This window comes from Rhineura floridana, chromosome 9 (assembly GCF_030035675.1).
Source record: "Rhineura floridana isolate rRhiFlo1 chromosome 9, rRhiFlo1.hap2, whole genome shotgun sequence".
In the NCBI taxonomy this organism is placed as follows: domain Eukaryota; kingdom Metazoa; phylum Chordata; class Lepidosauria; order Squamata; family Rhineuridae; genus Rhineura; species Rhineura floridana.
This window is the reverse complement of record NC_084488.1, coordinates 35,765,648-35,778,719: the sequence shown is the minus strand read 5'-3', so window position 1 is coordinate 35,778,719 and position 13,072 is coordinate 35,765,648. Positions and strand designations below refer to the sequence as shown.

The following is a 13,072-nucleotide window of genomic DNA, read 5'->3' as shown; positions in this document are numbered from 1 at the left end:
CTGTTTGGTTCTCAGGACTCTAGCCAAGTCATGCCCCCTCCTCAAGCCACACTCCCTCCGTGGCTTACTCTGGCCTCGAGCACGTTTGCTTTGCTGGGATGTGCCTTCAAACTGTGAAAATTGCTTTAAATTGTTTTTAAGTTGTTTTAAATTGTATTTTAAATTGTTTTTAAAAGATGTGTTTTTAAATTAGTATATTTGTTTTTAATGTTTTTAGTTATTGTAAACCGCCCAGAGAGCTTCATCTATGGGGCGGTATATAAATACAACAAACAAGCAAATATGATCTGCTGAACATTCTGGTCAAGGACACTCAGAATGATCCTCCCGATTCCATTGAAGCTTCTTGATGGAGCTGCTATTGTGCACTTGCTCCCCACTACCAACATTGTGACATTTGATGAGTATGCTGTTTGTTCCACACATCATAAAACAACCAGAAAACTCCAAGAGTTGATATTGTATGGGACTCATACATCCCTAGCAGCATCAAAGGATCAACTAGAGAAAAGCAAGGAAAGGGTGTTCGGAGAAAGGCTGCAGGTAAGAACAAGCTCCCAGGGAACTGGGCCAACTTCTTATGTGACCTCACTAACAAACAGGATTTTTTTGCATTCCCTTCCAACAAGATTGCCAAGACAAGGAAATCATCATCACATATGATGCCACAGCTATTCTTTGAGGAACCAGTTGATCCATGGCACCATATGTTCATGAGGAAGTAGACACTAGGCTGCTCATTCACTTACAGGATGCCCTTCTGAATAGCTATCTAGTCTGGTATGCACTGTTGACACAGATGCAGTGGTGATCCTCATTGGCAGGTTCCATCACCTGATCACCCTGTGCCAAGATGTGAGCATTTGGGTTGTGTTTGGTACAGGTAAGACCTTTACATATAATCACATCAGTGCTGTCTACGAAGACCTGGGTAGGGAAAATTCCCTGGCTGTCCCTGTCTCCCCGTTTCACGGGATGTGATTCCACATCTACATTCTTTGGATGAGGCAAGAGGTCAGCGTGGGAGGCATGGAATTGCTATCATAATGTGACATGTCCCTTTATCTACATGACACTCCATCCTTATACAAAGGTAGAGGCTGATGCTCAACATTTCTAGCTCCTAGAACACTTCACCATTATTATGTATGATAAACCAGTGTCCTGGAACATGTGAATGAAGGCAGAAGGGAGCCATTTTGGAAGAAGGGGAAGACAACAGAGACACTTCCACCAACCCAGAATGCACTATTGTAGCATTCAGTGGGTGGCATATCAGGCTAGAATATGGTGCACCAGTGAGCAGAGTGAACAACACACACCTGATCCAGAAGGTTGGGGCTGGACTCTCACTGAGGACATGGATTCCTGTGTGGAACCTGTTACCTGTTGCCTCCAAGGCCTGCAGTAGCTACAAGAGTTGAAGTGGATGTGGCACTAGGTGTGCATGCAGAATGGTTAGTTGAAAGTGCATAGAACTCTGCTGTTGTCACTGTGAGAAGACAAGCACAAACTGCATGTGCTGTGGTGTGATGACAATGTACAGTTGATATATACAACAGTATTTTCAGTGATTGTTACTTTAACAGTATTCCGTCTTTTGTTTTTGCAACTTTGTCCAATTTTTGCATTAATAAAAAACCATCTGCTGCTTTTCTAAATAGCATAGTTGTATTCCTTGACACAGAAAATATGTATTTAGACCCAAAATTGTGATCCTAAGTGGCTCAGAAGCTATGTTATTGACAGATATTGGTAGACGCCTTGCAAGGCAGCTGTGTTGTTGTGGGGGCGGAGGAGCATTGCATGGGACCGAGGGGAAGCCACTACCACCACTGCTGCCGCTCCTGAAGCTGCTGCCAACGCTGCCCTGCATTGGGGGAGGCCAACGAGGCCTACAATGAAGCAGTTCAGAGCCCTGTGGAGGGACAGCTGTGCCACCTTTACTTTTGAAAGCACCACCCGCCCATCTCCGCCACCACGTCTTCTTCACTGCCGCCCTCCTCACTGGACCTCTCGTCGTCTAGCCCGGTCATGATGGCAGACCCTCACCAACTCTCCGATGACACAAGCTCCAGCGCCAGGGCCTCCCCCATGGACAGATCCACCTATGCTGAGCCGGCCTCCACCTCTTTCCTCTCTGAGCCCGATTTTTCCATATCTTCTGTGGACAGACCCACCCACGCCAAGCAGGCTTCCACCTCTTTCCTCTCCTTTCCCTTTGAGCCCTCGTTTCCATCTTTGCAATTACCTACGAGAGCAGCCTGGCCAGCCAGGACAGGGAGATTGTGGGCTGAAACATCGATCGCTTTATTCCCATGATCAAGCTGAAGTACTGCTTACTGTGGACACCATCTATGTTGGCAAAAAACTGAACTGCTCCTGCTCCTTTTCCTGTATCAGGACTGGCAGGTGCAGCACCAGCAGGACATCCCAGAGGTACCATGCTTTGATATCAACATACTGATGTAAGAACTAGTAGACATGATCTAATTATTAGGAATTTATTAGGAAAGCGTTGCCTGCTATTGTATTGTCATTGAAAGTTGTTATTGCTGCCTTTTAATAACGTTAATAGTTGGTTATCTAATTTTTGTAAATTGTACTGTTTTTCTTGATGTGTATTCTGTATTTGTGTTTATTTTTTTGTAAGTCATCTTGAGGGCCTTTTGGCCAAAAGGCAGCATAGAAATAACAACAACAACAACAACAACAGGTTTTTACATGATTTTTCAAGATGGCCACCATGTATCTAGAGAAAATGGTTCCTATAAAAAATGGAAAGCTATGGCAATGGGTAGCATGTAGGAAAAATTTGGCACTTTTGTCCTGAGTGTCCACATCCATTTCAAATCAGGCCTTAAATTGCCATACTAATGCTGTTCGACTACATATCCCCATCATCTTTGACCATTAACTTTGCTGGCTTGGCTGCCAGGAGTTGTAACCAACACCATTGGGAGAACACCACATTGGCCACTCCTGGTTTACTGCTGTCTATGATATTACTGGAGATGAGGGACAATTTCCCTTTCCTCAGTGTAAATTGGCATTTTGATCATTTCTATTTTCTTCTAATTTTTTATTTCTTTTAAAGGCTGTGGTACTAGTCTAGCAGGGGTTCTCACATATCCTTTTAACACCTGAAAAAACAACTATGCAAAACACAGACATCATTTTCATCTTACATAACAATTCCCTGCCATTTTGTGAAATATTTTTATTTTCCTCAGTTATAGGCTTTGTGATACTCCTCTCCAGCACACCACACATCTATCTTGATTAATATAAAAAAAGAAAAAAGCAACAAACAGGTGATTCTGTTCCAACACAGTTATAAGTCTTGCTGCAAGGCTACCACCCCCACAATGCTATGCAATCACTACTACATCTGGTAATGCTGCTTCGTTAACACAAAGTAAAATCTGTTCTCCCCGCCCTGCCATCAGGAAACAGCCTTAGTTTCCCATATTATCTAATCCAGCCTTTCCCAGCCTTTGGGTCCCCGTATGTTGCTGGACTACAGTTCCCATAATTTCTGACCATTGACCATGCTGGCTGGAGCTGATGGGAGTTGTAGTCCAGCAACATCTGGGGAACCAAAGGTTGGGAAAGGCTGAAATCCAAAGTGATGAAATAATATTGTTACTTACCAAGGGCAATGATGATCCATTTTCAAAATACATCTTTAAAAAGACAAGCAACAATATAATTTGTTTTCTCGAACTCGTAGTAAAAAGTAAAGTTTTAAGGTCCAAACGAAGTATTTACACTATACCAATAAGGAAAATGGGTTGGATTTGATCAAGACAGTCATGCTCAGGTCACACTGAAATTAATGTAAAAAGTTAGCCGCAACTAACTTGGGTACCACTGTAATCAGTGGGACTTAAAGGTGACTTATTTGGTCCAAATCCTTTTCCAATATCTTGTGAGCAGCATCTCAGAATTCCACCACTATCTAAAATAGCAGCTTAATTCTTGGTTGGAAAAATGTTAATGTCACATATTTGAGATCCCTTACATCTGTTTGTGGATTCAGATTCATTTATTTGTATCTAGTCATCAGACCATCACAAAAAGTGTAACAGTTTAAAAGCAGCACAAGGTAACTTCAATTGAAATTAACACTGTTTGTGTAATCTGAAGAGGGCTTCCCATATCTCCCCCTGCAGTAAACTTTTTGGGCTCATGAGGACATCTGAATCTTGCTGTAGGTGACATCTATAAGCTCCCACTTCAAACAAGTGGGATGAGATTATGACCCACCAAAGCTGGGATGGGGAACCTATTGCCTTCCAGAAGTGGTTAGACCCTAACATCTGTAAACCCCTGCCCCCATGGCCAATGGACAGGGATGATGGAAGTTGCCATCCAGCCACATCTGGAGGGCCACATCTGGAGGGCCACAGGTTCTCCATCGCTGCACTAAAGCTTCTGAAATCCCTCAAGTGTCAAGTATATTAATCAATCTTTAGAGTAATATCATTTGTGCCAAAAATGGATTAAAAATTCATTAAAAATTGAATGTTGCCATTCTGAGTAAATGGAGGAAGCTACAATACTTTGGTGCAAGTACTCCCCTTAATGTTTAATGAATTATATCATGTAATATAACACTGAAGCTTCTTATTGTTGCTTTCCTTCTCCAGAAAAGTTTTATAAGGCACAGATAAAGGCATGCATGCTTTAAGACGTTATTTGGAAAGGATAATATGTGTCTGAGAGAAAATATCCACTGAGTAAAACTCCAGAAGTGCATTGCTTCACTCAGCAATAGATCTAAGAATTTCCTTCTCTCAGCATTGTCACAGGACGGGTATGTACATCACTATCTTCTAGAAGTATCATGCAGTACAGCTCCAGGGTTCATGCAGAAAAGTGATTATGCATAGCTCATGCCAAATGCAGTACCTCAAATATTAAGGGTACATTTTTTTCAAACAGTTACACAGGTGTACGTCCCAGAGTGATCAGTGGGCCATTCACACATATAAATAAATCCCATTCTGAGATAATATAATCAAACACTGCTTTAGAAAATAATAATTAAGAAAAAACTATGTAAGAATTTATATGTAATCCATACAGGTACTTTTAGTTACTTAGTTCCTTCAGCAATAACAGAAAATATAACGAATGCTATTTAGCCTTGCAATATTTGTTTCTTACTTATCACAAACAGAGCAGTGATGGCAACGGTCTGGTTTCACAAGTTGGCATCTGTCACAGTATCTGATTGCTGTAAAGACATGCAAAAATGCAAAAATGAGGTAGTAAAAAAATATTCTGCCAAGAAATTCACGTTTCCTTTTCATTCAGAATGTGTTCTGACATCTTAATTTGCTAACAATGTAATATTTCTAACCTTATATTGACAAGTACAAAATATGTACTGGTTTAATGATGCATTCCTAAGCCCACTTACCTGGGAGAAAGCCCCAACGAATTCAATAGGACTTACGTCTGAGTAGGCATGGTTAGGATTACACTGTTAGTCAGTAACCCAAACTTAACTGTGCATTCATATAGCTCTGGTATGTAACTGGCCATCTTATTAACCAGCTGTTTGGGGGGGAACAGAACCAAATCCGGTCCCTCCCAATGGCTGGTCAGAACTATCATTCTGGCAGTGTGAACACAGCCCCACAATTGTGCATCAGGCTGGTAATCAATTCATGCAGCACCAATTTGTGCACACAATTCTTCACCTACCTAAGGGTATTCATACGCAAGTCTGCTTCTGTGCTCATATGGCTCCTATCTGGACTGAAGCTATTAAGATTTATCTAGATCAAGTTTAAATTTATTCACTATTATCTAGCCCAGAGGTGGGACACCTCTGGCATGCAGGCTTAACCTGGCATGCCAGGCCTCCTCATTTGGCTCACGGGGCTATTTCAGGCAACCCATGCCCACTTGCCCTACACCAGATGTCATATATATGACATTGTGTGTAGATAAGTAAAGGTGGAGCTTATCTGAAAGGGGCTTTGCAGGTACTGCCCCATTGCAGAGCATTCCCCAACTGCACTGATAATGCTTCCCAGAGTGCTTTGCATAGGGCTTGCAAAGTGTTTTGTGCAGTACTTTCTAAACACCCTGCAGCTAGCTGGTAGTCAGGCTTTTGGGAAGGGATGTGCAAGGGACATTGACAGGTGTCAATCACCTGATGTCATGATATGAATGACTGTCAGGTGAGTTGTCCCACCCACCTGTCAAAGTTGGCCTGCAGGGAGGCGGAAGATAAGGATCTGGTCCACCAGACCAAAAGGGTTCCCCACCCTGGATCTAGCCCATTACAGTCCTCAAAAATAGAGCAGCAATACCTGGTTCAGACTGAAAAGAAAAGCCAAGTTTGATGTTAACATACTGATGACAGCACACTCCAAAAGTCTACATAGCCTCTCCCAACGGTTTTATGTCAATGTTACAAAGCAAGAGAGACAAGAAGAGATGCTTGTAGAACTCCCTAAGAGAGTTCCCACAGGAAGACCAATAATTTCCCAGTGAGTTTAGGTGTGGAACCAGCAATCCAGTCCTCTGCTCCAGACCTATGTAGCTGATCTAGAAGAATAACATGATCAATAGTACTGAAAACATTTGAGAGATTGAGAAGAAACTACAAGATCACACTAACATCTTTCTCTTGATGCAGCTTTTCAAGCAGGAGAACCAAAGTCCCAGTCTAAAGTTGGATTGAATTTTGTCTAAATAAGTGTCCCCCAAGAGTTTTATATATATATTAATGAAACAGAAACATGTTATCCAACTACCATGAGTATTTCAATAGAAGCATACAAAATAGCTTCTATAAACTTGACAATATTTCTTGTCCATGGTATGAAGCTATAGAAAATTAAGGAATACAACTGTAATAAATCCTCATTGTTAGCATTTTAATAAAAGTTTCTTTTTAAAACTCCAGCATAATATATTTTAATTCCAGTGCAAGACATTACAAGCTGTGGAAATGGGGAGTGGATTTGTGAGCAAACACATGTATAAATGACATGGACTGGAAGCAGACAGATTCATCCATTCCTAAACCTAGAATTAGAATTAACATGGCTATCCCAATATAACTTTGATGATATATGGATATCCATTGTCTGTCTCTTTAGATGGATGGTAAGATACAGCAAGACATCACTCTTGACAAATATTTACCTCCAGACATTGTTCTTGTATAGATGGGGAGGTCCTTGGCTGCTCTCCTCAGCACTTCTTGATGGGTTTCACTTCTGGTTTCTCTCTCCAACAATTCCTTATCTGCATAGGTCAAGTGAAACTAGACAATAATGCAATTGATAATTAGTAGCACAATTAATAGGTAGAGGTTCTTACTCATTCTGAAAGACATGGTTAAACTGTGCCAGATTATTTGCATGTGCACCAAACACCGGGTGCAGTCTGGAAATTATCGTAAAACAAATTTTTGTTGGAATATTCATTTTGTTAATTTAGTATGAAAAATATGTGTGAAGAGACTGTTCTATATTTTGCAAAAACAAAAAGAAACCAGTGATTGATACTAAAATGGATTGCCTGGCAATACGTTTGTGGGCACAAAATGGAATAAAATAATCTAGTACAGCTACACCAGGTCTTATATGTAAAAGAAAGGGGCAGCAGATTCTGCAAAGAAAAAGCAAACTATGAGTCTACTAACAAGATCACCGCTTCTGCATCTGAGTCCATTGAAACCCCACAACCCAATGTAAGGACCATCAAAAAGCACTGCTCCATGGATGTGTTCCTATTCATAATGTTTAGAACATTCAGCATTCGTATGTTGACCCATTCAGGCTCTCCACACCAGCACCAGTGATTTCCAGAAATGTGCAGTGGTGGTGTGAAAATGCTGCACACATTTATTCAGCATCTGTTAGAAGAGACTTAAGTATCATGCCCACTGCATGGAGCACTGCTGCAGAGAAATTTTTTTCCAGAGGCCTCCCACATGGTGATAACATTTGGACCTGCCCTAACAAATCTTCACACTCAATATGAGACCACACCTATGTTCTCACCTGTTTCCTTAGATATTCACTGAACCAACCATGGAGACGAAATAAATAAGATTGCAATCTTAGCCATGTCTACTCTGAAGTAAACCCCACTGAATTCAGTGGGGCTTACTTCCAGGTAAGTGAGGTTAGGACTGCAGCCTATCCCTCTCAATTCTCCATACTGTTCACATCTCAACCACAGGATTAGTATTTTTACAATGGAAGCCAGAAGTCACTGTTATTTCACACAAGCAATACATTTTTACAAGACAACCTCATTAGATAGGTTTCCAACCCTCAAATTGTTTCAATAAGAGACACAATCAAGTTCTCATGTCTTATTGTTTTAAGAAATTAAGAACTAGTGCTTGAGTTGGCTTTCTTCCTTCATGGTCTTTTGTGTTATTTAGAATGAAAGCCTGAAGGCAGGGACTGCCTTATTACTGATCTTTGTAGGCATTCAGAGAGCCTTTTTTGGCTGAAGAGCTCGGTAAAAATCCTTGAAACAAGCAAACAAACCAAAACTACATGAAAGAACAGTGTAATATCACCTGTGATTTTATTCACTCAGATGTAAAATGTTTGCCACTATCAATAAAGACCATGTGTTGCTAACTGGTGGCTTCAGATGAATGGAATCTAGAGCTAGAGATAACAAATTCATACAAGAGATTATTTACTCCTAAAACACATGAGAACTTCATCACCAGAAACAAAATTAACAAAAGTGTTTTTCATACACCAAACAGTAACTTACTTCTTTGGAAGGATTCATTGGTAATGTAGATATTGTTTTCCAGTAAGACCACACAAACATCATGAAAAACAGATGATAGGCCATCAGGCACACCACTAAAACAAAGACATAACATTAAGGGATTAAACAATGACAGAAACTGCATAATAGTGTCAGATATATACAGTCAACCAAGGTGAAGCCAAACATTTCCAAGGGCTCACAGTAGGAGAACACTGCTATCAAGACATCAGCATAACTATAACATAAATGGCAATTAAAGGAGTTATGCAACACTGCCAAAAAGTGCTCAGGCAGAGACTTGTACGATTTTATTAGAAACAGAATTCTACATCAAATTTTGAGCCATCAGCCTAGAAAAGTAGTGAGGAACCTCTGGCCCACAGACCAAATGAAGCCCAGCACGGATCCTAATTTGGGTTGTGAAGTGTTTTTTTTTTTTGTATTTTGACCTTCTATATACCACTTAATTGCAGTTGTCTTTAAGTGGTGATAATAAATTGGTGTCTAATTAGTTTTTCCCCAAACCATACCTATCAGCCCTACAGCAAACATCACATGTGACTTCAGGTGTGGGGCAAGTACAGACATGGCTGCAAAGGAACAGCTGAGAGCGTTAGTGCACTCCGGATTATTCCTTGGCAAATGAGGTTTGCTGTATGCAAGCCATGCCAGGATTGGCTGCCCTACAGAGTTCTGGATCAGGAACTCTGTAGTGTAGCTGATCTGAGTCCAAAGCAGGGCTGTGGTAAGTGCCAAACAGGTAATTGTTGCTTACACCAAGCCCTGCATAGAAACACTTCCTTGTTTGGTTTCAAACTGTGCAAAGGATCGTAAAAGTGACATTAGGTGATTGACATTTGACATGGTGATGTCAGGTACCTAACAGATGGGCAGCCCTAATTCATGTTTGTGCCCCTTGTTCTACAGGTCTGGTGTAGTCAAGAGTGTCTTTTCTTGCTATTACTTATATAGCACCATCACTGTCCATGGTGCTTGACAAAGCAACAACAGAAAGTTAAGTCTCTGGCCCGAAAAGCTTATACTCTAACACCTGACACAGGGTAGGAAGATGGAGGTGAAGGTAGACATGAGAATGTGTTTAGTTCAGTTACATAGACCTAGGGCAGCCTTCCCCAATGCAGTACACTTCTGATATTTTGGATTACAACTCCCATGCCTCTTGACCATTGACCATGCTGGTTGGTGCTGATGTGAGCTGTAGTCAGCAAAATCTGGATGGCACCAGGTTGGGTAACGTGGCTTAGTTTTAGTATAAAGGAGGGCACAAAATAGATATACAGCAGGTGTGGGGAACCTTTGACCCTCCAGACATTGCTGGACTACAACTCCCATCAGCCCCAGCATTCATGGCAAATGGCCAGGGATGATGGGATTTGTAGTTCAGCAACATCTGGAGGGCCAAAGGTTCCCCACACTTGATATACAGCAATGCCTTAAATAGGCATCATTATAGGGGGTTATAGAGTACTTTTCATGAAGCAAAAAGAAGCAAGGCTGTAAAGAAAGGCTGCTTTCCTCCTTCCTTCCTGGCAGCCAGCCTGCCTGCCTTTCTGGGCTCCTGATTCACTGTCACCTCCTTTTAAAATTTATTCTTATTTGTGACACTGTCCAGATCTCACCTTCAGATGGAACCAAAGTGCAGTGAGGAAGCTAAGGACTTGCTCACCCCCATCTCTGAGGCTTTGTGTGTGTGTGTGCTAGTGTCCCCCCTTTCTTCCACCTACATTCTGCTCCCCAAATCTCTCTCTGCAAGATGCTGTGGCAGTTGAGGGTTTCCCCCCTTCCATGTGCCCAAATGCATGCACGCCTGCAGATGTTTGCAGGAGGGGCAGGTGTGTTTGTGTCTGTTGATGATGATTTTAAAAAAGCTCAGCAGGTTGACTGAGGCTGGGGTCCACATACTGCAGCTGAACTGTATTTCTTTAATTATTATTGCATTTATAACCCACCTTTCCTCCAAGTTGCTCAAGGTGGTGCACATGGTTCCCCCACTTTTCATTTTATCCTTACACCAACCCTGTGAGATAGGTTAGGCTGAGAGGCTGTGTCTGGCCCAAGGTCACCCAGTGGGCTTCATGGCTGGATAGGGATTTGAATCTGGGGATTTGAACACTGTAAACCACTGGTGTTGGTAGACAGGACTACCGTCAGGCGGGGAGAAGGGGGATATTAATTTGATTGGACCTTTGCATAAAGAAAAGAAAGCAACACCTCCCTGTCTACAGGGAGCTTTTTATTGAAAGGGATATTTGGAGATGTGATTTTGCCACACATCATTTTTTCAATTAACAGAGACTAAAATTACAGTTAGTGTGTGTGGGGGTCATGAGTTTACAAAGGGGTTCCCGTACTCATAAAGGTTGGGAACCACTTTCTTAACCCATGGGCAATCTCTGGCTATTCTTGAAGAACATAGCATAGGAGAGGAGATTGTTGTAATGCCTCTGTAAATGTTGTACAGTAATTATGGTGTCGGTTTTGTAGCATAAATGTGGTAAGTAGAGTGAGTGAGAGGGGGGAGTACATTGGTTGGAATGTTGAAGAATGCTGAGTTGTGACTGGCTGAGCGTCTGGGTGATTGAAGGTATAAATGAGAGAATGACAGTTGGAGGTTGATTGTTGTTGGTTCTGGGTTTTGGAGAGGTAGATTTGTGTTTAGGCGCGTAGTGAGGCAGGTTTTAGGACTAAGAGATATAAAGAGAAAACTATTATATGTAACCACAAGTATATTGACTGAACTTAAAGTAATCTTGTTTATTCCTTGTGTTATTAAATAAATAGTTGTGGTTTAACATCACACTTGATCCAGAAGGGTGGGCAGAACAAATACCAAAGCTGGGAACAGTATCAATGGTGGCAGCAGTGAAGGGATAGTGTAACAGCAGCAGGTATCCAAAAGCAACCCACGGCCGTAATTTTTAAAGGCAGAAAGATATAGGGGGGTTGTGGCCTGTAAGTGCACCCAGACACTAGGTAGCAATCTGAGGAGGAGACTAAGGCACAGTCTCAGGACAGTATTGTGTTACAGAGTGTCAGGTGGTGGTGCCTAGTAGTGGGATCGTGAGAGACCTGTGCTGAGGCCAGTGTGAGAGATCCATTATGAGACCAGACCCAGAGTAGGCGTCTGACAATTGTCTATTGGATATTTCTATTTATTTTTTACTTTGATAAGCTCCCTTCACCATAGAGAGTTCCCAGAGCTGTGTACACTTAAAAAACAACAACAAATACAATTATATTATACATAAAATCAGTAAGATCACAGAGGTAGCAGCCATTACCAGTTGATAAAAAATAACAGAAGTCATAAATACAACTAAGACCAGCTGCAGTTGAAATCTGGCAGACTAAAAAGCCATGAATGTTTGTCATTACCTGAGTCTGAAGCCTTTTCCCCAGAGTGGATTGATTTAAATCAAGGTGATTTAAATCACTAAGAGAAACTCTAGATTTAAATCAAGTTTGTTACTTATAGCTCTTCACACATTTCTTAAACAATGGTGTAAATCTGATAATTTGATTTTTATTAATTTAGGAAAGTACATAATACTGCCTATGTCAAGCTGCAGATGCTTGTTTTTTGAGAAAACAAGTACAGAATGGAGTTCCCTAAGGAAGTTGCGTTATGCTGAAGAAAAACAGGGAATAGACTTATTATACAGCCACAAGAGTGGCTGTATGCTGTAGCCAGCATGGAATTTTCACGTTCTGTAATTTTAAATTGAAAATACCTCCTATGCCATTCTGCTGCTTCCCATATGGTCATTTCAAAAGAAAAATCTTACAAAACGTATAGTTCTGAACTCAGAAACGCTTAACAACACTCAAATTTTCATGGAGATACACAAAACACTCAACAGAGTATCTAGAGTGTAAAACAAGAGGAAAAAAATCCAGTATAAAGTGTAAAACGAGAGAGAAAAAATCCAGACCCCTCATTGGACTTTTTTCTGTCCTGGTCTCATAATATGTTGAAATTAATTAAAAATCAGCCATGTTCACAGACTACCTGTGATCCTGTTACTGACTTTGCCCCATACTCTGAAGCTCATCTTCTGCAGTTTAAAAGTTAAAAGAATGCATGGCTGATTTTTAATTAATTTAAGAAATTTAACATTGGAGTCTATGAGAGTGCAGGCATGCTCAGTAAGAACCAACTGTCAGCGTTCTAAAAGCCAGACTAACAGGTGTTTGGCTTCGCTAATCAGTGGGCCACATGTCTGGTGTGGATATGGCAAGGGGCAGCTTTGGTTTAAATTTGGGTGGGAGACTACATGTG

The 13,072-nt window shown here is 41.2% G+C and overlaps 1 protein-coding gene across 3 annotated transcripts in view; it reads right to left on the bottom strand.

Annotated features, from left to right (window-relative positions):
• Positions 1-13,072, bottom strand: part of ZDHHC2 (zinc finger DHHC-type palmitoyltransferase 2) — a 63,572-nt gene that overhangs the window by 23,513 nt on the left and 26,987 nt on the right. For all 3 annotated transcript variants that reach the window (XM_061584189.1, XM_061584188.1, XM_061584190.1), the window contains exons 3-6: positions 8,770-8,864; positions 7,171-7,291; positions 5,173-5,242; positions 3,654-3,686 (exon numbers count right to left, since the gene is read on the bottom strand). In XM_061584189.1, coding sequence (XP_061440173.1) covers positions 3,654-3,686; positions 5,173-5,242; positions 7,171-7,291; positions 8,770-8,864 — 319 coding nt within the window. The remainder of the gene's footprint in view (positions 1-3,653; positions 3,687-5,172; positions 5,243-7,170; positions 7,292-8,769; positions 8,865-13,072) is intronic.